Source organism: Alligator sinensis, unplaced genomic scaffold (assembly GCF_000455745.1).
Source record: "Alligator sinensis unplaced genomic scaffold, ASM45574v1 scaffold645_1, whole genome shotgun sequence".
NCBI lineage: Eukaryota > Metazoa > Chordata > Crocodylia > Alligatoridae > Alligator > Alligator sinensis.
In genome coordinates this window covers 107,257-132,391 of record NW_005842586.1, presented here as the reverse complement: position 1 = coordinate 132,391, position 25,135 = coordinate 107,257, and the positions used below count along the sequence as shown (strand labels likewise).

The 25,135-nt window shown below is 45.3% G+C and overlaps 1 protein-coding gene across 1 annotated transcript in view; it reads right to left on the bottom strand.

Moving 5' to 3' along the window:
- Positions 1-25,135, bottom strand: part of ITPK1 (inositol-tetrakisphosphate 1-kinase) — a 225,391-nt gene that overhangs the window by 96,056 nt on the left and 104,200 nt on the right. Inside the window, exon 3 of the mRNA XM_006032798.3 lies at positions 9,099-9,224. Coding sequence (XP_006032860.1) covers positions 9,099-9,224 — 126 coding nt within the window. The remainder of the gene's footprint in view (positions 1-9,098; positions 9,225-25,135) is intronic.

Below are 25,135 nucleotides of genomic sequence, written 5' to 3'. Positions count from 1 at the left end.
GTGGTGGAAAAGAGAGCTTCCTGCTACTGCATGCACCCCCAAGGGAGGCATGGGGGACATGTGCTGCTCCAGATTTGTATGCGGGGTGAAGGCTGCCACCTGCGGTTCCATCCCACTCCTGGTGGGGTCGCATTCACTGCCCTGACTGGGCAGCACCTGCCCTGCCCTACTCCCTCCCTCACTGTGGGGGCCTCAACCTGCCCACCCATGCTCCTTTCCTCCCCCGTGCTCCTCCCCCCGCCCCCAACTTACCAACCAGACGCTGCTTTCCAAGCTGCTGGGTTGCATGCACACAGCATTTATGGGTGATATAAATTTTTCCTTTTATTAGTGCTGATCTGATATACGATAATCTATCAGTGCACTTCCAATAGTAGGTGAGGAAGTTGATTGCTGACCGAGTGGTGACACAAAGGGTATTTAAGGTAACGTGGACAAGCAATAAGATCAAGATAAAGCTTGATACATTGAGGATTATGGGACCTATTTGCCTGCAACAGCAGGGGACTGGACTTGAGAGGTCCATCTGTCTTGTGTTCTTATCAACAGGTAGCAAGGGGCAGGTTGCAGCACTGAAGCATGGAAGCACGAATGGTAGCAGGTTACACTTCATATTTATTCTCACTTGATCAAAATCACACCACCTGCACTGAACCCTTTCTAACCAAGCATTTATGATATCAACAGGTGCAAGGGCTGCAGGAGGCTTAGATTTATTAAGTTATTAGGACAGTTAAAGAAGATGCAATAGATCAACAGTAAAATAACCCAAAGCACATAGCAAATCAACCAGAGCAATGGACCAGAATGCACCACTTTATCTCTATGCGATTGTAGCAATGCAGTAACCAAACTACAAACAAAATAGCACATTAAGTTCACAGTTCCCTCATTAATAGCAATGCCTTTGTTTGATATCAACCCCTTAACTGTGGCACCGAGACACTATGGCTTGAAGACAAAGTCTCCTTATACATATACTCGGGTCTCCTTTCTTTCAAAATCCAACAATTAGGAACATTTTTTTAAGCGCAAGCTACAGCATATACCAAGCTCACTAAATAAACTGGTGTTATAAAGTTAATACCACTTAAGGTTCTGGCTTAAGAATCAAAGAACCTGGTTTCAGAGATTGGTTGAAATGTGTTCCCTTCTTAAACATGAATTTCATTTTGATGCCCTCCACCCCCTCCAGAACACAGGGCACATTAGGAATATATGTTAGCAACAGAAATGTCAGAACTGGGAGTCATCAGACAACAACTCAGTTTAATGTCAAGGTCGACCGTTATTCCTCTTCAAGGAAATTATAAATCTAAACTACAACACTGATAATAGACCAAAAAAAAAAAAAAAATCAGTTAAGAGACTAAACAATGCAGTATAATCTCTCCTGTTTTCTCTCTTATAGCTGCTTAACTTCACTATACTGTTTAACTTTATTTAGATTTCCTTTTCTTGGTGACTTCACAGAACCCAAAGAACAGCTTTACTAGTACCTAATGCTGCAAACCATCTGTGATCTAGGCCTTCCCAAGGAATCAAAAAGGCAGTCATACTCTGCCTATGTAACTGCCAAACTTTTGAGCAGTTAACTTTTGTTGCCAACATACAGGCTGGAAAGGAGACAGAACCCAAATCGTGAATTTTCTGAATCTCAGCAATGTGTTGCTGATTCTGCAACAGTTTACCAGATGAATGGTCTTGGAAATAAGGGAAGATGCAGCCCATTGCACTAGTTTCACAATACTCGCAAGAAAAGAGAGTCTACAGTGGTGGTTCTGACCCAGGATGCTGCGACACCACTGGGTGCTTTGAGATCCTTTCATTCTGGCCCGCAGTCATTTCTTTGCAACAAAAGATTTGTTCTATTATTTTCCACAGTCAAAAAACAAGTGAAAGCTGTCATTTTCTGAGAAGTGCCTGAAGTCTAACAAGGTATGCCATGAATCTAAAAATCATGAGAACCACTGGTCTATAGGAATGAGCAGGATGGGAAGCAAGGACTGTGAATTAGGATCTCATGAGTTCTAAACCCAGCACATATTAGTCTCTGCTGGACCTCATCCATAGAGTAGCAATAAACAGAAGTCAAAGGTATCAAGTCAAACACTATGCTACCGACTGAGGCACACCAATGTTCCTATAACCAACGGCACACAAGGAAGTGATGCAATACTAGCGTTACATCCAGCCACCTTCTACTCTCTAGCTGAATAACCATGTACCTAGTTAGAGACTACCTATATTGTAAAGGCCAATAAATTGCGTGATGTTTGGGGAGTCAAATGCTAGATGAGCACCAGCAACAGGTACCTGAAATCTCCCCTTATTGAGACTTCCCATGGTAACCCCAAAAGTTTTCCAAATTCTATGAGCAGTAGGCATTAGGGCTGTGCGAAACAGCATCGCTCCATTTCAACTTGCATTTTTACGTTTCAACAGAACAGCATTTCGTTTTGAATTTCATTTCGATTCAAAACCATTGTTCTGTTTCGTTCTGGCGAAACAGTTTTGTTGTTTTGACGTTTTGCCCATAGGCTATAATGGGGAAGCTCGTAACAGCTTACAACTTTGTCATTTCTGGCCCGATTCAGATTAAACTTGCAGGGATGGTAGCCCCTTCTGAGGCCATGAAGCCTGCCAAGTTTCAAGGAGATAGGTGCAGCAGTTTTGGGGAAGCTGCACCTCAAGCTGTAGACAAGCAAAACTGGTGACATGGGTGACACTGTGTGTTAAGGCACAGCAGGGTGAAAGCTGCAGGCATGCTAGTCCCTGCTGAGGCCACAAAGCCCGCCAGCTGTCAAGGAGATAGGTACAAGGGCTTCTGGGTTCTGAGACCCTGCACCTCTAGCTGCTGACAGGCAAAACTTGTGACATGGGTGCTTGTGGGACTGCGTCTGTCTTAGGGCACAGGGGGTGAAAACTGCAGGCCTCCTAGGCCCTGCTGCAGCCATGAAGCCTGCCAGCTTTCAAGGAGATAGGAACAGGGGGAGTCTGGGTTCTGGGGTCCTGCACCCCTAGCTGCTGACAGGCAAAACTGGAACACACAGCTAAGTAACTGACCCCAAGGCAGAAAGCAGGGCAGTTCAAACAACGCTGCCCTTTATGCAATTTTTCCATCCCTCCCCCAGAGCACTGGGATTGGAAGAGACCTCAGGGAATGATGACAGCTACTGGCCAGCTACACAGTCAATAAGGAGCACTCTTCTCTCCCCTGCTTCCCCCCCCCTCCTAACTTTAGTTTTTGTTTCCCTGCAGGCAAGCCCAGCTTGAGCTTTGAGCTCGAAATGAGTCGAAACAGTGTTAAAACGAAACTGCTGGAGAAATTTCAAAGCCCTAGTAAGCATCTATTGAAAAAAATTGGTGAAAAAATGATAGAAACATGGGACTGGAATGGAGCAGAGTCCAGTCTTCTGAGTTCACAGGCAATTGTTTACCCAAAGATTCTAAAGAAGTCATGGCTTCAAACCCTCCAAACAGCAACAAGGCACACAACCAGAAACCACAACCAGGAGTACATACAACATGTCACAAGTAAAAACAGCAGAGATGAGGGTACTGGCAATGCCCTAGTACAGCAATGATGGAGAAGTAACTGGTTAAGATATACTCAGATAGCCCTAGGAAAGGAGCAAGTGCCCCAACACTCACCTGCTCCTTAATGAATAAACATTATAGGGGCAAGTCACATGTTTAGTATCAGAGAAGCAAGTTCCTGCAAGTCAGATTTTTTTTTCCACGTAAGAATTTGACCAAAGAAAGGAATAGATGAAAGGAAATTCTTCTTGCAACTCATCAAGTAGCACAAGAATAGTATTTCCTAAAGTATAAAGCTGTCAAATTTGTATTTTTTTTTAAAGCTGATCTCAGCAGAATGCTCAATTTCTTACGATGCGGTCTTGAACATGGTCTCTCTCTCGGAAAGGAAGCTGTGTCAGTTCTCAAAAGTCACTGATTAACTGTAATTCCTTTTAAAATTATGAAATCAGCTTTCAGAATACTTACAGGAGGTTTTTTTTAAAAACAAAGGAAAAACCCCGTTCTCTGAATACTGTTTTCAACATGAACATGTCTGCATGACTTTGCTGAGGATCTGATCTGTACTGCAAATAGTCAGGGGAGAAATGAATCAAACAGCCTCTCAACAGTATGGAGAACCCAGTCAGAAGAAATAGTAGCTCTGGCACTGCAGAAACCAGCATACTAGAAGAACGGGGGAAAACACCAACCTCTCAACTTTCTTTCAACATGGAAGGGTTGGGATAAACCTCCAGACAATCCCCTGGATCTCCATCCCCTGCTCCCCATACTTAACTGCATCCAGCGACTGGGGTCGCTCCCACGACCTGACCTCACTCTATGATAGAGATATAAAATTTCTGGAAATGTTGAGGTCATGGGGAAAAAATGTTTTTTTTCCTGTTTCTTTCAGAAAAAAAATGGGAATTTTGAGGGAAATTGAAATATATGCAATACTTATTTTCTTAGCACCCTTTACTGATCTAAATTCACTTTGCTACTTTAAGAACATAAAATGTATTATAACTTACTTTGCTCATAAAATTATCGTGTTTGGTATATTTATTAAAATTTAAAAGTATAGTTTATTCAGAAAATAATTACAAATTTACTAATTGAATGCATTTAAAAATATTTTTAATTTTTGTTACAAATGGAGCTACAAGCTGCTGAACTCCAAGGAACTTAGCAGCTCTTAGTTTTTGCTAGTTTATGGGAAGCAGGCAAAGATTAACGTTGAAAATAGAAGAAACCATCAACAACATAGTAAAACAAATAATGTTGCTATGTATTCTGGACTTAGTCTCCTCCACAGTGTCAAGCAGATACATAAAGCACTTTTAGAAAAAGAGCTAAGGGAAAAAAACCCCAAGACTCATTGAATACAAATTTTGCTACATGAAACTTTGTCTAATCAGTCTCATTTTCTGAGCTATCACTATCAGCAGTTTCTGCTTCTTCTGATCCTTCATTTTTATGATCTTCATGGACTTCTGAAAACTGAAGATTTGCCCAGACTGAGACAAGCTTCTCTACTCCTTCACATGTTAGTTTATTTCTTGATTTGGTGCATTTCCAAACATAGACCAGTTCCTTTCACATGCTGGAGAAGATGGAGAAATCTGAAGTCTTTCACTTTTCTTTCTTCTGTACTTGTAAGCAGAGATACACTTAAGATTCAAAACAGTTGATTTCATCTAGGCCGTTTGGTAAGAAATGTCTGACAAGAGTGCACTGTCTGATTCAGATGCAGTGATTGCTGAAGAAATTGGCTTTAGCTCTCAGGGAATTCTGCAGCTGAACCCAGAAGACATCCTCATCAAGTACAGTGTTCCTTACACTTCTGCATACTTTAAGATCCTCAATTCTTACTGGTTCTTGAAGAGTTCCTTTGTTTTTTCAGTAAACTTTCAGATGAGATCACCACTCCACCCCATCTAGTTATGCAGTGATTGCTGAAGAAATTGGCTTTAGCTCTCAGGGAATTCTGCAGCTGAACCCAGAAGACATCCTCATCAAGTACAGTGTTCCTTACACTTCTGCATACTTTAAGATCCTCAATTCTTACTGGTTCTTGAAGAGTTCCTTTGTTTTTTCAGTAAACTTTCAGATGAGATCACCACTCCACCCCATCTAGTTATACTACAGAGTTTGAGTGTCACTATTTTATTCTTTGCATTCTTTTCTTCCTGCTTCTTCTTAAAGACTGCAGCTACAATAAGAATAGCTTTTACATGTTTTATAACTTCTTTTGCTCTTCTATAGATTTTTTGCAGAACGTCCAATTTCATGATGTCATTAAGCAGCAAGTTTAGCCCATGGGATGCACATCCTATTGCAGTAATGTGGATATTTATCCATTATGATCTTCTATGCTGCTTTCATGTTACTTGCATTGTCAGGCAGCAAAGCAAATACTTTACCATTCTCAATCTTCTGTAGGACTTCACATATTTTACTACTGATATACTCTGCAGTATGTCTGTTCTCTCTTGTTTCAATGCTTCTGTAAAAAACTGGTTGAGGTGTTATTAACACAAAGTTTATGATTCCTTCTTCCCGCACACACATCCAACTGTAACAGGGACTCAGGCGGAAGCCCTGTTACTGAAACAATTTCAGGCATGACCGACCCGACGCACTCCACCAGGTGAAGGGGATCACACACCCGGGGCAAAGCAAGGTGATTAGCCCTCCACAGCCGGTATATATCCGGCAGCGGGACACATGCAGTTTGCCTTCGGGCATGAGGGGGCAGACTAGAGGCTACCGAGACCCCAGAAGACGAGGAAGACTAGGAGGCCGCCTGGTGATCTAGGGGGAATGCCGAGACCGTGGGACTCAGGACGACACGATCACTCAACTGAGACAAGCTACGTACCTGGGAATCTCAGCAGTTCCGGCAAATGTGGGGAAGAGCCGGGGCTTCATGGAACGGCTCAGCGGGGGAATTCCGGGTGAAGACAGTCACTCTGGGATGATGGGCAGGCAGGAGGAGCTCGCATAAACCCCCGAACCCTTGGGACCAGCTATGATGCTGAAACCAGTGGTGCAGCAGGCGGCGGAGCAGCCAGGACCACTCCTGGCACGAGGCAGACACAAAAGACGCGGAGAATGCGTCTCGCTAACAAGGCAATTAACGATAGAAGCGGTAACCACTACAATGTATCTGTAAAACGTCTGCTGCCTAGTTACCTTATCGGCAACACAGACTCTCCTTGCTAATTAAGTAATTAATTGCTACTGTGCAACACCCTCCTGGGAAATAAAGCAACACTGTGAAAAGTTACCAACTGGGTGGCGGTAGTGATTCCTAGCCCAGAAAGATCATTGATACCCTCTTCTTTTCCTTTCTATCCAAGTCGTGGCAGGAGAGTCTGGAGGAAGGTAGGGCTACGATCCTTCACCCGCTCACACCATCCATCTGTAAGTACTGAAAGACAGTGCTTTGTTGATTTTTTCCTTGCACAGATTGCATTATATGTTCATATTCTGACTCTAAAAAAGGCCTGCTCAAAGAATGTCTGCTGGGCAAACAATATGATGGTCTTAGTAATTTAAAAGCTTCTTGCCAGTATGTATTTTCAGTTATTGACAATGGCATCCCAGAAGAATACACTGCTCTTGCAAGAACTTGGTCAATTTTTTCCTGATCTTCAAGTGTCATCTTGTCTACATATGAAACTATTGAGTCTTTTGTATACAGTTGGTTGCAATCTTTGGTTACTTGAGGATGCTGACTGTGCAACCCTTTGTAATGCTGATGTTATAGAAGAAGCGGCAGCAGTAGGAGGACTTCTGCAGCAAGAACACTGGAAAGAGCTACTTGCACTTTCATCATCACGATCTACCTCCTCCTCACTTATACCCATGAAAGATTTTTTAATGTCTGTAGGACACTTCTTACATACAGGAATGTGTTTGGTCATCCTAGTAGCATTTGGAAATGCATATTTCATTTGACAGTATTTGCAAAATCCCATTTTTTTCTCAGAATAACTTGCAGCGTGGAAATGCTTCCACATGGTAGAAGTTGGTTGCACCATTTTGCTGAGAGAGAAAAAAGAAAAATGTAATTTAGTGGCTAGCTTGCATATATAAACACTAAGCTACAGCATGTACAAATTTAGTAATGGATGGAGAAGAGGCCTCCTCAGAGTTAACTGTGAACAACTTCCCTGCCCTGCAGGCCTCACCTCACTGCTAAGGTTAGGCTATTTGTTACAAAACATCAGATTAGTAGAAATTCAATTATGAATTGCATAGGTTATGAAAATATGTTAATGCAGCTAAAATAGTTTAATATACTGAATTCAGAGAAATTTAAACTCTTACCTTTCAATAAAGAAGTACACTTTCTTTCAGCTCTTTTGTGCTGTTTCTGTACTTCTGTGGATCTCAAGGTCACAGGGCCAGGAAGAGGCAGGTTCCTTCCAACTCCAAAACTTTTAGACTTGCTTCGTCTCCTCTCCTGAGGCTTTTGAGCAAGCAGGGCAATAAGCTCCTTGTTTCTAATCTCTACAGGAATGAATGGATGCTGCTGCCAGTGTCCACTCCCACTCCTTTGAGGCCTAGTCAGGAGGACCTCTAGATCAAAAGTCAACAACAGAGGAAGTCCACAAGGAAAGGCAGCACTGAATCCTTCTTCCTTCTCTTGTGAAAATGGCAGTGCCCCCTGGGGGCAGAAATGCATCTTGCTCTTGCATTTGAGAGTTGTACTGTACTGCTTGTCCTCGGTGCACAGGAATTGTAATGATCTGATACAGTAGATAGTCTTACATAAAAGTCTTCCTATTACATAGTTATTAGAAAACATTTTTGGGGAGTAAAGGGTAGCAATATATGAACACCTTGTCTTGACCATTTTATTCATCATTCTAAAAGTAAATATTTCATAAGAGGGGGTGGGAATGGAATGGAAAGAAAAACACCCTCAGTTTTTTTCCCCAATTTTTTATGGGTTCTCTCTCTAGGCCTTCACATCTCTACTCTATGCTGGCCATATGCATTTGCACGTGCAGACGCACATGCACCCACTGCCTCCAAATCATCCCAAGCAGCTGCTTGCAGGCTGGAATGCTGGTCAGCCTGCAAGAGGAAACCCAGGCTTTTGGAATGGAAAGAAAAACACCCTCAGTTTTTTTCCCCAATTTTTTATGGGTTCTCTCTCTAGGCCTTCACATCTCTACTCTATGCTGGCCATATGCATTTGCACGTGCAGACGCACATGCACCCACTGCCTCCAAATCATCCCAAGCAGCTGCTTGCAGGCTGGAATGCTGGTCAGCCTGCAAGAGGAAACCCAGGCTTTCACAGGTTTTTCTGGGGACTTGCTCACAACCCTTTCAAATATTCTTGCAACCGACTTTTGGGTCATGACCCACTGGTCTAGATCAGTGACTCTCAACCAATAAGCCCATTTTTCTCATCACTCTCAGCCACCAAGGAGCAGAATACCAGGAACCGTTTTAGTCAAGGATCCCTAACTTCATGAGAACTGGCAGCTCCAAGATCCTATTCCTGCTCAGGCTCATCCCCACCGAGGTATACAAAGGGCATGTAAAAGGAACACTCACCTGGAACCTGTGAACCAACTCCAATGACTGGCTGTCATTTTGGTCTGCTTCAAGGATGACGTCTGTCAGTTTATGTATGATCACATCCAGTGGGCCCTGATCTTCAATTGGTTTAGTGAGGTCAAGCTGAAGGAATAAAGCAAAGAGAAACCTTTATTAATAAAAGCCCAGATTCAAGGCCTTTTCCTCCCCACATCCATGTTTTCAATTCCCAGTATCCCCAAAGTGTGGGGATCACTGGGCCATCACTGTTAGTATTTAACTTCAAATTTACTGGTGGACTTTTTCAATCACTTCCCATTAGAAACCCATGGAAAATGCATTTCCTGGGCTGCCCAAAAGGTTCAACTTTTCACGGAGAATAGTAACAGGTTATAGCCATTACCAATATGCAAGACCACCACATTCAAATTGCCTCTGCAAACCCACTTGGTACTGCCAAAGATGGAAGGAATGAGTCTATGCTATTCATCCATATTTTTAAAGGAACGTTTGCACCCAGCTGTATTTTTCTCTTCGCTGATTAACCACAGGGAACAATGCCCAGTTTTAACACTTGATACGACAGAAGTGTTGTAGGGCAGGTGAATACCACAGCAGGAGCAGGCCCAGGTTTGGATAGCCCTACATATGCCCCAGTCACCTATTCCCACTTGCACCCTCCAAACACACAACTGCAGTAAAGAGTCTCTGGGGACCACTCCCAAGACCCTGGCCTCTGGCAGGCATTAGAGCAGCTGTATCTGCACCAGCCTATTTCTGTGTCTAGAGTTTATGAGAAGGAGCAGGAGGGCAGGGCCATCCTGGCCAAGGCATACAACTACTGTGGCATAGATGTGTCCTCATAATGCTAAGTTATTAAAATGCTTTGGAAATGTTACTGTGTATAAATCCTAGGCAGTCTCATGTGCCAAGCACTATAACAGATTGTCCCTATTGGCAATCAACTACACTACAAGAGACTGCAGCTATTCAGTTGACCATGCAACCCATTACCGCTCGTGACATTCATGTATGTTTTGCTTGGAAACCCGTAACAAGAATGGCTTTATCTAGGATGCACAAGAGTTCATCACCATAAACCAAAGCCAGCACATACTCTTATTGTTGCCACCATCCTCCTCTACATTACTGCTATTCCTTTTAGCCTACTACACATACACGCACTTACAATCTAAAGCTAGGGCTCATCTTCACCGCTGTATTAATTCAAGCTATAAATTCAAGTTTTACTGTAACCCAACTCCCACCCATGCACACAAGTTTCTGGAGATAAGCTTTAAGCTTCAGCAAAGTGGCTTCAGTGGGGTGGATTGGACCTCAAGCAAGTTTCCTAATGCTCAAACTGGTAACATGATGGGGACATGATGGCTCACACTACAGCACCGTACTGGATGTAGCTAGAGCACTTTCACAGGGCATTTACTCTCTCTCACTTAAGCGAGGCTAACCCAAAGGAAGGAATTCTAATATAATCAAACTAACTGTTGTAGTGAAGACATGCCTATCTGGAATACCAGTTCCTCAGAAGAAACCTCCTATGTTTCTCAACTAAAATATCACACACTTCTATATGCACAGTGACAAATCAACGCTGTTTAGAATACTGCATCCTAGAAAGCTTGTAAATACAACTCAGTACAATTAAAGCTACTGTCCTGATCTGTAACCATTTTATGCTGGAAGTTTACGTAATGCAGAAACCTTCAAAATGAACACACAAGGCATAATAGAGTCGAAAGACAGATGACAAAGGGTGCTTTAGCTGTGGTTGGAGAAGAATGCCACTGCAGGTCCTGAGGTGACTAGTCCAGTAGTTGCATCAAAAACAATGGGGCTATTAACAACAGTAAAATTAAGCACATGGTACTTGCAGGACTGGGACCCAAACAAGGTGAGATACTGTTTAGTCCAGGACTCCCACTGAAGCAGCTGCTACACTTCTGTCACAGTGCAGGAGTAGGGTTACCATACATCTGGGTTTTCCCAGACATGTCCTCTTTTTGGATTCTCCAATCTGCATCCGGGCAGTTTTTTTAAACTATGATCAAATGTCTGGGATTTTGGTCAGCTTAGCATCAAAGTTTTTCCTGAACTTCCCCGCTATCACTAGGGGAAGTTGTCTGGGTGCTAGGCTTGCAGTAGGGCAAGGGAGGTCAGCGAGGCACCTAAGCCCTCCAGCGGGGGAGGGGGGAGGTCCTTCAGGGGCAGCTGGAAGCTGCACGGCCAGCTCGGCAGCACCGGAGCCCGGGCCAGTGCCTGTGCTTGCAGGGGTGGTGCAGTGGACAACAGGTTGGGAGTGAGGGGAAGCAGCAGGGTTGTGGCTTGGGAGTGAGGGACAGGGGCAGGGGCAAGGCATGGTCATATACGGTCCCCCTCCCACAATCATATTACCTCCCTCCCCCCACTGAAAGGCCAGCTCTTTTGAAACTAGAAATATATGATAACCCTAAGCAGGAGATGAAGGTGAAGTTGTAGACCTGAAGCTAGTCATAGAACATGACTTAATGCAAACTACCTCAAAAAGCCCAGTGGTTTTCTCCACAGCTGCCCATCATGCCTCACAGGAGAAGACAACATCAAATCTCTTCATTTAGGTTTCAAAATGCTTACTTCTTACAGAGGCACAGAAATTCAAAGCAATCCATTTGCAAACCATCTAGCTTAGGAAGTGGTAAGCAAGGGGAGCCAACAGGTGAGCTCTGCATTTTTATTGCTCTTTTAGCTCTCCCAGTAAGGAGACTCGGAAAACCAGATGACAGTCCTTCCCATTAGCAAGCAACAGCCATGACCCAAGAATAGAAACAAGGCTTTAAGGCACGCACAGACATTCTGAGCACACTGTCTTCCAGACATTCAAGGCATTTACACAAAATAGGTTCTTTATGAGAGTTGTAGAGTCTAACAGCAACGTGAATGTTTTCTGAATGGAAACAGAGGGCGTGCACTCTGCATATCCTATGGATGGCATTGGGAAATGCACTCAAAGGAGTGATCTGCATATATCAGCTGTGCGCTGGCCAGCACCGTTGTTTTGCCTCCCTCACCTCCAGCTGCTGCTCCTGCTGCTGCCCCTGCCACGCCACTTGGGTGGGCGAGTGGGAAGCTTCAGCCCGGCGGCTTCTGCCGAGCGCACTGAGCTCTGACTCCAGCTCCCACGCACCTTCCATCCACTCCGCTGCCTGGTGCAATAAGCAGCCCCTGCGAGCAGGAGGAGGGGGTAGAAGGCAGCCAAGAGCTGGAGCCAGAGTTCTATGACCCGGGCAGAAGCCGCCGGGCTGAAGCTCAGACCCAGCTGGAGCAGCGCTGCATGGTGCAGCAGGAGCAGGAGCCACAGCTGGAGGTGAGGGGAACAGAACACCCTGCTCAGTCCTGCCAGCACACAGCATCCCCTTGCCTCCAGCAGCCGCTGCTCCTCCTGCCACTCTGGGTGGGTGGAAGTTTCAGTCTGACTTCTGCCCAGCACATGGAAATCCAGCCCCAGCTCTCGGCTGCCTTCTACCCATTCCACCCACCTGCAGGGGCTGCTCCTTGCAGCTGGCACCGCCTAGCTGGCCCGGGCAGCTCACTGACCAGGCAGCCACCACCCGTGCTGCCAGACCGGGCTGTCACTGAGCTGCAGCCAGCTGGCAAGGGTCCTGTCCCCACAGCCCCACTAGGCCATTCCCAGCCAGCTGCAGCTCCATGACAGCCCTGCCCAGACAGGGTGCAAGGAGCCAGGAGCAATCTGGCAGCCCCAGTCCAAGCCGCAGCCCACTGGGAAGGGCTTGGCCCGTGGCCCAGCCCATGCTGGCCCCTCTGCATCTACCCTCAGGCCCACCCAACTCAGCCCCACAGTTCCAGCCACAGCTGCATGCGAGGCAGGTGGATGGCGGGGCCATGGCAGCTGGCTCTGGCTACACCCCCACCCCTGCTCTGGCCAGAGTAGAGGGGTGGGGCCAGCCCTGCTCTCTGGAGCAGAGAGCCCAGCCCTGCAGAGCATGCTGAGGGACCCCAATTTAACTTAAACCAGGAAGGGGTCTGGGACAGAAGTTCCAAAAACCAGTTTGACACAAATCATATAAGTTTGATACTACATTCAATCAGGTTCATCTTAAACCAGTTTCAGCCATTTTGAAACTAGTTATTTATGTGCACTGAACTTCTGTTCTGTTTCAGGTTTAAACCGGTTTCTGATCACAAACTAGTTTGTGTGTAACTTCTGTCCCTAGCCCAAGTCAACACACTAATCAAGTTTACTCTGTCTAGAAATTTAATGCTTGCTAGGTCACATTAACCAGCAATTTTAGGAGGAAGAACAGCATCTACATTTCAACTACACAAGTCTGTGGTTTCATCCACTATTACATGATCCTGAAGATCATACTGTTTGCAAAAGTAAGATCTCTGTGTTCTGGTCTGAACTGCAGAAGGTAAACATTTCTGAGTTATGCAGGATTTGGAAGAGATCCACCTTCCTTTGTATACTGGCATAGAAAATCTTTTAAAAATGAAGCCTTTTCAAGAGGAATATCAGCTCCAGTAACAAGCCTGACAAAGCCTCGCACAAACTTTCTGATGATCCTCTACTGCAACAAACAAGGAGTTAGTGTTTGTCATCAGCTGGAATCAGAGCCCTCCTGCTTCCTGTTTCTTTCTTCAAGTGCCCCTTGCATTTGACCTGATTGCCCAAAGGTTTGGTTTCAAATAGAGTCAACGCCATAGCAACAAGAGAGAAAAAAAGGTTTAATCAGCAGCGGATTGAAAAACGGTTGAGCAAACACCTCCAGTGTATTTACCTGTGGTGTTCCTATTCTTTCTGATAACATTTATTAGAATATATGAATATTACCTAGAAGAAATTTGCTTCAGTTACCCAGCAAAATGCAGTAAATCAATGACGAAGGAATACAGAGCAAAACCTGTTAATGTGTAGCAAATGGCAAATACCAAGACTATGCTTTCCAAGCTCTACAAATCTGTGGGCTGAAGAAAGCAGTAACTGCTGAACTTGCACATACAGAAATGCCAAGTTGCAACTAGAATGTCGGTCCTTTGACATAAATACAGGTCTGGAATTATAAATACAGATCTGTACCCTTGGTCTTTAATTGCAGGTCTCTCCAGCTTATATTTCCAATACAGAGAATTTGTCCAAAATCCTTGTGCAGAACATTGGGCGATTCTTCTATGGTCTGCAAAGGGATAAATGCCCAGCTAAATTCCATGGCCAACTGCAATCTTGCATGCGTGGGTTTCTGAAAGCAGCGTTTAAAAATAAAACTAGGACCACGTGAAGAAATGAGGATCTGTTCATTTAAAAACAGACCCAAACTGCAAGTGCAGGATTTAGCAAAAGAAGCAATATGATTTTTCTAAATGAACACAAATACAGTTTTGTACAATCTCTTTGAAAGTGCTCTTAGCACATGATACAGTCAACTGCATTTCAGAGCCTGGCTTAATGGGATTTGTTGGTTTTTTTGGTTTGGTTTTTTTTAAACAATCTGTCTTGGAAAGAGTTCTTAGATTATTTGAATGAAACTATATTGATGCCATCCTGTTCTCAGCCATGGGCAGACCCTGACATCATTTATGCCCTTGTGACTTATGGTTAAGGCTTCCCCTTTTATGATTTTTCCTCATTTTCCTCTCAAAGCATTTATCTGTACGATTGGATTAATACACCCATTGTTTCAACATCTTGTTCCTAATCACCAAATGTAGAACAACCCCTCAACGCAAATGCTGCATTGTTAAGATTGGGTTTTTTTTTTTTAATTTGACCTTATGTTTTGTAGCGATGAAACAGGAGTTTATGACCTTTGTATGATAATAGTGCAGCCAAGGGAGGGAAAACCTGTATGAACTAAGGGTGAATATTGCGTCAGAGGGCAGAGAGGATCAAAAAAGCTGGGCGTCTGAATCCTCTAAGAGGATATCATAACAATCTTCCGTGACAGCTTCTGCTACACTTCTGACATTCACCCAAATACAAGAGAAATTGTTCTGAAGCAAAGAGTTAGTCCATTTAACTTTTCACCCCATGGAGGATGGTCTATACCAGGAACATATTTCCATAAACTGCAGAATCAGAACTCTCTGCACTGGCAATTTAAATGTTCTCTGGCACCGAAGCACTCCCCCCTCTGAACAGGACGTACAGCACCAGCCTGAGTTGGTCTTTTGTGTCTCAGTTCCGAAGGCTGTATATGGTATTCCCCATACAGATCTGCTGTAGGCTGTTCAATTAAAGCTGCACTGATCCAGAAACATTTGGATTTTATTTCAGGTTTGAGAATTATCTAAGCCCACTGAGTCTCAGCTTTCAGACTGTTAGTCCCCTTCCTCCCTTCAAAGGCAATTTTATACTCCGCATCTTCACTGCATTTTGTTTTAAAACCATTTTGATATCAATGTACCCTCTTCCGCTCTGCAAAACATTTAGTCTTGGCGTACATCAAGGAAACGAGTCATCAGAAAACACTAATGAGTTTTGGGTTAAGCTGGTAAACCTCAAACTTGCAAGAAACCAAATGTTTAAGCATGCGCATGCCTTGTTCCCTCCACCAGCTTTGGGCTAGGGATAGAAGTTACACACACACCAGTTTAAGTGATCAGAAACTGGTTTAAACTTGTAACAGAACAGAAGTTTGGTGCATATAAACCAGTTTCAAAATGGCTGAAACTGGTTTAAGATAAACCTAGTTGAATGTAGTATCAGACTTAACTGATTTGTGTTAAACCAGTTTATGGAACTTCTGTCCCAGACCCCTTTCTGATTCAAAATTAAATCACAGTCCCCCCCAGCTTCCTAGTAGGCTTTCCAGCCCTGGGCTGTGCTGTGCTGTCTGCTCCAGCAGAGATGAGTTGAGGGGGACGGGGGAGGCAGGGACTACCCCTCTCCTCCCCCTAGGCAAACCCTGTCTGGGGTCAGGAAAGGGGGTTAAAGCTTCCCTTCCCCCAAGTACAGAGATGCCCTGCCCTGCTAAAAACTTACTGCTGGCTGCAACTGTAGACTACAAATCCCAGAGGCACCTGGAAGCAGGAAAAGGAAGTGATGAGAAACTCTGCAGAGTCTTGCTGCTATGATTCTGGACTGCAAATCCCAGAGACCTTGGGGGCAGCAGGAAGAGGAAGCAAACACAGCCCATGCTGGCTGCATGCCAGAGAACCATGCTCTAGCACCCCCTGGCTTCTGGCCTGAGCTACTGCAGGTATGTGGCTGCATTTCCCAAAACAAAAGTGAATGTCTGCCCAGTTGTTTATACATTTAATCTGTACAGTTTAGACTAACCTGCAAAGGCTGAATTCATTCAGTATTAGGCTTTTTGATTGTCTGTACTTAGCCTTAGAGAGAACAGCTTTTAAAAGCCTCCTCTAGCAGAGGGGAAGGGGCAGAAAATTTGCAAAATACAACTTTTTTTCTTTCCCTGTTGTCAGAAATAAAATTAATGGAGATAAAATTTACTTCAGTTTTACTACAAGGACATTTTTGATTTTTCGGCAAAGAGAAATTCATCGGGAAACTGTTTTATGTATTCAGAGGCTCTTGATGGTGTCTAAAGGTTATCCAAAGTTAGAGCAACTGAGTACATAGGTTCCATCTCCCGTCTGTTCTTTGGTGCATAAAGCAAAATAGAAAAGACGCAAAAACAATGAATGGTCTGATACAGCACTTGTCTGTATATCCCCATGCCCTACGAATCCCTGAACTTTGTCTTGGGGTTCGGTCACTTCAGGTGTAATATATTCCTGCAGTTTCCTAACCATTTGACAGCATCAACCCATATACTCCATCAGCTGAGAAAGCACTTGCAGAAACTACAGGGTGAATTTTAACTGCAAGCAAAAGTGATGTTAGGAATAAGGGCCAGAATAAACAGAGGAGGGGTAACTAAACCTTTATTAAGGGATGCAAGGGGAAAGATACCAGTTTATCAGGCAGGAGCATAGGCAGATCTCTTAACACACATACCCCTCCTTTTGTCCAGAACCGGGGTTTCCAAACTCTGGCACATGTACCCCTGGGTGTACACAAGGCGTCTCTGGGGGGTACACAGGAGAAACTACGCAGTGCCAAATTTAATCTTCATTATAATAACTGGCATTTAAGGGGTTAAAATAAATACCACTATGTATGCTGGTACATGGGCAGCTGGTAAATCTGGAAGGGGGTACACAATAAGAAAAAAAAATGGGAACCTCTGGCCTAGAATATTTCAAGAACTAAAATAGGTCTTCTCAACCAACTAACAAGGTCAGAAAGTGCTCTCTGTCTTCCTACTACAAAACCAGCTCAACTATTCAGCACTTGCTGCTGCTGTTAACCGAGCCAAAGGGCACTGAGTGAGAACTAGATGAATATAAACCTTTCTTTGTGAGGATAACAGGAGCAGCAGGCTGATCCCACTGCAAAGAGCCAATACAAACCAACCTATTGCAGGCTGCAATGCAAAAGAATGAAAAAGTTCACTATCAGGATCCTTTCTGTCCCTCCCTCCCTTGCTACCTTCCCCAGGACTGAATTAACTTGTCCTTAAAGTTCTGCTGCAACAGCAGAGATCTCAGAAAGGAAATCCCCTATGGTGTGGAGCCTTCCCCCGCCCTCCCCTCAACTGCCTGGCCGGCTAGAGAAGCAAACACCTTAGCATTAACAGCAGCAGTGATGTCAGCCTCAGAGAAACTCTTTCCAATGAGAAGAAAATCCAAGTGGAAAATACCACTTTTTCACACTTCACAGAAAGAAAGAGATTTAAGATTAACACCCATTTAAACAGATTGGTTCTGTAAGAAAAAAAGAACTGTCTCTTTTGTACTGTTCTGTCCAGTCTAGTTTTAAAGGTTAAGGCCAAGTACAGACATTCAAAAAGCCCAAGCCTGAATTGATTGAGTCTTTGCAGGTTAGTCTAACCTGCTTAGATTGAATCGAGAAGCAACTGAATAGTGGCCAGAAGGCTGGAGGGAAGATGAGCTGGGGAGGGAAGGCAGGGGGGCCATGGCTGGCCCTGGCAAGCTGTTGAGCATGGCTGGGGAGGGGTTTAAACCCTCACTTGGGCCTGCACAGACCCCAGCCGGTGTGTGCCTGGAGACTCCCTTGCAGTTTTGTCCCTGGGAGGAAGGAGGGGCATGGCCAGACACCAGCTGAGGCAATGCCTCAGGTGAAGGGGAGGAAGGGAGGGGATTAAAGCTCCATGTCCGCCCTCTCCTATGGGCATAGGGACCCCAGCTGGGGTCTACCCATCTTTCCCCCCAACCACTGGCTGCTGGTGTGGCAGGGGGCATGGCCAGAGCTAGCCCAGGCAGCAGTCTCAGGGAAATGGGAGGGAAGGAAGGGGATTAAATCCCGTCTCCCTCCACTCCTACTGGCATGGCGACCACAGCTCCCCCCCACCCCCTGCTGGCCACTCGTCCGGGGGGGGCAGGGCTGAGGGGAGACGGGGTGTTTAATCCCCCCTCCCTCCCTCCGTTTCACCCGACACTGCTGCCCAGGCCAGCTCCAGACACCACCCGCTGTACAAGTGGCCAGTGTGGGGGAAAAGCCAGGCAGACCCCAGATGGGGTACCTGTCCTGGGGGGTGAGGGAAGACACAGAAGATTTCATAGACATCAGGGCTGGAAGGGACCTCGGAAGATCGAGTCCAGCCCCCCCGCCCAAAGGGCAGAAAGTCAGCTGGGGTCATAGTCTTGAAGTAGTTTGTGACCATTCGACCTCGTCATCCCTTGGGGCGCTCTGGTGAACAAACGTTCCCCCAGATGCTGGTGGTCACCCCTGATAAACTTGTAGGTGGCCATCAGATCACCCCTGAGCCTGCGCTTTTTCAGGCTAAAGAGCCCCAGGGCTCTCAGCCTGTCATCGTAGGGTCTGCTTCCCTGACCTCTGATCATGCGCGTGGCTCTTCTCTGGACTCTCTCAAGCTTCTCCACATCCTTTTTGAATTGTGGAGCCCAAAACTGGACACAGTACTCCAGCTGCGGCCTCACTAAGGCCGAGTACAGGGGGAGAATGACGTCCCGGGATTTGCTTGAGAAGCATCTATGGATGCAAGCCAGCGTTTTGGTCGCTTTACTAGCCGCCGCATCGCATTGCAGGCTCATGTTCATCTTGTGGTCAATGATGACCCCCAAGTCTCTTTCTTCCATAGTGCTAGCCAACATAGCACTGCCGAGCCTATAAGGATGCTGCGGGTTTTTTTTCCCAAGGTGGAGAACCTTGCATTTATCGGCGTTGAACACCATCAGATTCTCGTCCGCCCACTTGCTGAGCCTGTCCAGGTCAGCCTGGATAACCTGCCTGTCTTCTGGTGTGGATGCTTTGCCCCAAAGTTTGGTGTCATCGGCGAACTTGGCCAGTTCTGATCGCTTCTGACTCCAGTGTCCACATCATTAATGAAGATGTTGAACAGTATGGGTCCAAGGACAGAGCCTTGGGGGACCCCACTGGTCACAGGACACCACGATGAGTGACTTCCATCGATTACTACCCTCTGGGTCCGACGCCGGAGCCAATTTTCCAGCCAGTGGATTGTGGAGGACCCAAGGCGACAATTGGCCAGTTTCTCCCAGAGGCGATCATGGGACACCAGATCGAAGGCTTTTTTGAAGTCAAGATATATGACATCAATCTCTTCTCCCTTGTCCAGGTGATAGGTCACCTGGTCGTAGAAGGAAATGAGATTGGTCAAGCAAGACCTACCCGCAACAAACCCGTGCTGGCTATCCCTTAAGATGTTGGCGTCGGCCAGTCCATTAAGGATGGCCTCTTTAATAAACTTTTCTAAGATCTTCCCCGGGATAGAAGTCAGGCTGATGGGCCTATAGTTAGCCGGATCCACTTTCCTCCCTTTCTTGAAGATAGGCACCACATTGGCCTTCTTCCAGTCTTCGGGCACTACACCAGAGCGCCAAGAGTTTTCAAAGATCCGTGCTAGAGTCTGGGCTATGATGCTCGCCAGCTCCTTGAGTACCCTGGGGTGAAGATTGTCAGGGTCGGCTGACTTGAAGGTATCCAGCTTCTCAAGATGTTCCTTCAGAAAGTCAGCATTGATGGAGGGCAGGGGATCACCCTCACCCGGACTTCCCGGCCCTGTAGCGGGCATGGGCGTCCCATGGGACTGATGAAAGACTGACGCAAAGTACCTATTTAATAGGTTAAAAGTATCCTCCTATTTTCTACTCTTCAGAAGAATAATAGTCCGGGGTCCAACGTTGCCCCTGCTTTTCCTCCGGCTCCCCACGTATCTGAAAAAGGACTTCTTATTGTCCTTGATGCTCAAAGCTAGTTGGAGTTCAGTTGCAGCCTTGGCTTTCCTGGTCTGCTCCCTACAGGACCGGACCAGTGCAGAATCCTCCTTGGAGGTGACTCCCATCCTCCATCCTTTGTAGGCCTTTCTTTTTAGCCTCAGGAGGTCTGCTAGGTCCCTGGAGAGCCAGGGGGGCTGCTGTGCCCTCTTGCTGCCTTTCCTCCGAGATGGAATAGACTTAGTTTGTGCATTGAGGATCGCTCCCTTGAGGAGCAACCACTCTTCCTGAACTCCCCTCTCCCTATGGTCATGGTCCCTTAGGGAGAGGGGACCATGACCATAGGGTCATGGTCCCCTCCCTCCCTAAGAGTTCAAGGAGAGTTCAATCCCTCTCCCTCCCCTCTGCCCGAGCCTGCTGTCCCATGCCCCCTCCACTCAGGCAGGGGTGGAAAAAAAGTCTGGCAGGGGCTGCATCCCCAGCCGGGTTTCCTACCCCACTCTCTAGTCAGCCACCCTCACTGCTCTGGCTGGGCAGCAGCAGGGCAGGGCCTATCCTGCTTTGGTCAAGCAGACAGCACAGCCCAACCCAGCCCAGAGCTGCAAAGCATCCTGGGATGCTGGGGGACTGATTTAGCTTGAACCAGGAAGGGGTCTGTGACAGAAGTTCCATAAACTGGTTTGACCCAAATCAGTTAAGTCTGATAAACTGGTTTTTGATCAACCAGGTTAATCTTAAACCAGTTTCAGCCATCTTGAAACCAGTTTATGTGCACTGAGCTTGTGTTGTTACAGGCTTAAGCCAGTTTCTGATCATTTACACCGGTTTATGGGCAACTTCTGCCCCTAACCCGAGAGAAAAATATATCAGAGAAGATAATTCAGGGAAGAAACACCAAATGCAGAAATACAGAAAAGGAGTTAACTGGCCAGGCAGCAGCACTGCCGAGAAGGCTCTGGGGGATCTTGGTGGATCACCGACTCCACACAAATCAGTAATGCCAGGAGTTCACCAAGACAACTGCAAGTTTGGGCTGCATTCACAGGAATACTGCATGTAAGACAGAGGAGAAACAGTGCCACTCTGTACAGCACTGGCTAGCACTCAGCTGCAGGGTTATGTACCATTTGGGGCTCTGCAATTTAAGAAGGATGTAGAGAAACTGGAGAAGATGCAGAGGTGAGAGACAGAGGTGATAAATGGGTTGGAATGCAAGTGTACAAATTAGGTGCGTTTAGTTTGGAGAAAGAAAGATTAAGGCTGGGGGGAAACATGAGAACAGTTTTCAAATATTTGAAATGCTGCCATAAAAAGAGAGGGAGAACAACTGTTCTCCCCTGTAGCAGAGGGCAGGACATAAAGCAACTGATTTAAAACAGTGTTTTTAGTAATTTCCATTTGAGTCAGATACTTTCAATCCCACCTGTGACCTCCCATTCCCAAACAGCCTTCATTTATGTAGTGTGGCTCCAGGAGAAACATATCTATGTAGCACCTAATTTATTACTCATCCTTTGTAAATTCTGTTGTCATCTGGGTCATCATTTTGTATCTCCTCATCATGGATTTTTGTGCATTTGTCTGTCTGCTAGAAATATGTTTTATCTAGTGAGAATATTCAGCGTGCCACTCTGAGCCAAATCCCAGTTACATCCTTTAAAACAAACAAACAAACAAACAAACAAACATGTAAACTGCACCTCTCTCGCTAATACATCTCGTCCTCTTAGATACAGAGCTTTGGTGGCTGTATAAAAGATTTTTCCGGCAACTGTAAAACATGTAGGAACATCTGTATCCATCATCATACTAAGCTTTTCCATTAGAACCTCTGGGTGAATGCAGATGCAGTTAATGGCAGGCAAGCAGTTAAGCACTTTAGGTTTCTTCATGGATGCTAGAAAGACAACTGCTGATTTTGAGCACTGCACACAGAATAATCCATGTTACCCAAATCCAAAAAAGCTTCCTGCCAAAGATTTCCCCAGGAGTTGCAAGTACTCCTGTGGATTAGGAATGGCAGCAGAACGAATCCAAAGATTAGCAGAGAAGAAAAGCTGAAGGGCAAGTGAGATACACAGGAGGATTACAGCTCTGAGGAAGGAAAGTTATAGGGAAATGTAAGCTCCTAGAGAGAATTCCATCTAAATGAAACTTGCTGAGGAAATGGACTAATTTCACTGACCTCCATTTTTGCTAGAAAACAGTATTCATATAATCACTTTTTTTTTTTTTTTTAAATTACAGCACACGAAACTCTAGAAAAAACAGTGGGTAGGTTCAGAAAACCTGTTGAGACCCTGGATGCCAAGTCAAAACTTTTGCCTGCACACACTTAGTTTAGTAAGAGCAGAAGGACCACATTTCCTGGAAAATATCTTCTGTTTCTTTCTCTAAACTTGGGCAGAATGAATCAAAGTGCTGAAAGCCCCACTACTAATCCATGCCAGAACCATGTAGCAAGGGAGGCAAGAGGGAGTGGAACTGGGAAATTCTCATCAGATCAACAAGGCTCAGGATAGTCAACAATCTTACTTGGTCCTCAATACCATACACTAAAATACTGCAACATCAGAAGTCTGTAAATGCAGGCTAAGGCAGAGATGAAGAAGGGGACACTTGAGCAGTAATGTTTATGCATAACAGGATCATGCAGGCACGCAATACAATGGAAATTAATCAGTATCTGGAGGTCCACCTGGAGGAAAGGTCTCCTAATAGTAAAGCTGTGAGTACATTTAAAAATCAAGGGAGATTGCATGTGGAGGAGAAAGTGTGTGAAGGGATGAAAACATTTCTTTGAAAACTTCTCTTGAGCAGTCAAAAGACAGAGTACAAGCTTTCTTACTTGGCAGTGGGAACATCATCAGATCAATAAAACACTGATCTACAAAAAATGAGAACATTAGGCTGAAGGATTTAAGCCAGGTTATTTTCGTGTTATCTTATTTTTAGTATTGAATGCCTTAACATTTTAAGGAAGTCCAGACCTGACCTGAACTGCAGGGCTCTGACTCATTTCCAGGAGAACCCTAAATAGTTTGCCTTCCAGATACCAAAAAGAGTAGATCCTCTGGAACACACAGCTGCTTTTTTGTTTCATTCCTAATGCTTTGGGAGTAATTACCCTCTAAATGATTGTTCCAGCTGGTAATCAGTCACAGCCAAGCCTTCATCACCCTAATCAACTCTCTCACCAAGCAATGGCAGAATATCTGGTTTACACATGTGCTTCCCATCCCAGTCTCACTGATAATGCAGAGCTATAAGCAAAGCGGAGCACATTCAGAACACATTAACCCAGTCTGACTGTCAGCTGCCTGAATTTATGCCATCTTTATTGCATCCTAGAAACGTTAATGATGGCTGGAAGACAGCGAATGCAATTGTATTCTCACTCTTTTTTTTTTTTTTTTTTTTTATTTTTTTTATTTCCCCTCAAATTAGTAAGTTGAAATTGAAATGTGCTTCCTTACCAAAATTCCCTTCTCCTTCATGTTGTGCCACTGTCGAGTTTTTGGTGCGTGCTGGGTGCCTGGGGAGGTTTTGCTGAATTCTCAAGGACCAGGGAGAAGGAAGAGGAGGGTGAAAACCCTGGAAGACTTGGTTGACAAGGGGACATAAAACATCATATGGACTTTGCTAAGTGGGGAAAAGAGGGTAAAAGCACTGTGCCTACAAATCTTGACCTCTGTCTTTTTTAAATCAGAAAAGATTCCTAACACACTTTATGCCCAGCACCTAGCAGAAATCTAAACTGCTCCAAACATGCCTGTGAAAATAAGTGATCTTTACAGCAGAATGAAATTCAGAGTCTCTCATTTATAAATATGTTTTCAGACCATCTCTGAGACAAGGGAAGAATTTTTTTAAAACTTCCAACAATGAATTAAAAGGACATGTTCAAATATTCATAAATAAATACTACAATACTACTATTTCTGAAGCAATGCCTTTGAAATGCACACAATGAGGGGTTGATATGCCTAACAGATGGACTTTTCATTTCTTAAGGCAGGGCTATCCAACTGCTGGCCTGTGGGCTGCATGTGGCCCTTGATCTCATGGTCCAAACACCACTTCCCACTTTGCTCTCTAGATCAGGGGTGGGTAATTATCTGGGGTGGAGGGCCGCTTACTGAGTTTTGGGAAGCTGTTGAGGGCCGCATGACAAGCAGCCAGGGGCAGATAAATATTAATTTTCTAACTTTGTAGGGTCCAAGTGAGCCAGATAGAATGGCCTGGTGGGCCGCATGCAGCCTACATTTTGCCCACCCCTGCTCTAGGTGCTGTGGGCCAGAGTCCTCACCCTTGCTCCTACAGCTTCTGCTATCTGCCCACTCATCTGGGTGAGGGGTGGAATGGCCTGTGGGGCTGAGAAACCCTACGGTCAGGCAGTTCAGGGGGAACTGGGGACCCCATACAGAGCTAAAAACGCTGCAGTTCAACAAGGAGAAATGCAAAGTGCTGCACCTAGGGAGGAAAAATTTCCAGCACACCTACAGCCTAGGGAATGACCTGCTGGGTGGCACGGAAGTGGAAAGGGATCTTGGAGTCCTAGTGGACTCCAAGATGAACATGAGTCGGCAGTGTGACGAAGCCATCAAAAAAGCCAATGGCACTTTATCGTGCATCAGCAGATGCATGACGAATAGGTCCAAGGAGGTGATACTTCCCCTCTATCGGGCGCTGGTCAGACCGCAGTTGGTGTACTGCGTGCAATTCTGGGCACCGCAATTCAAGAAGGATGCGGATAACCTGGAGAGGGTCCAGAGAAGGGCCACTCGTATGGTTAAGGGCCTGCAGACCAAGCCCTA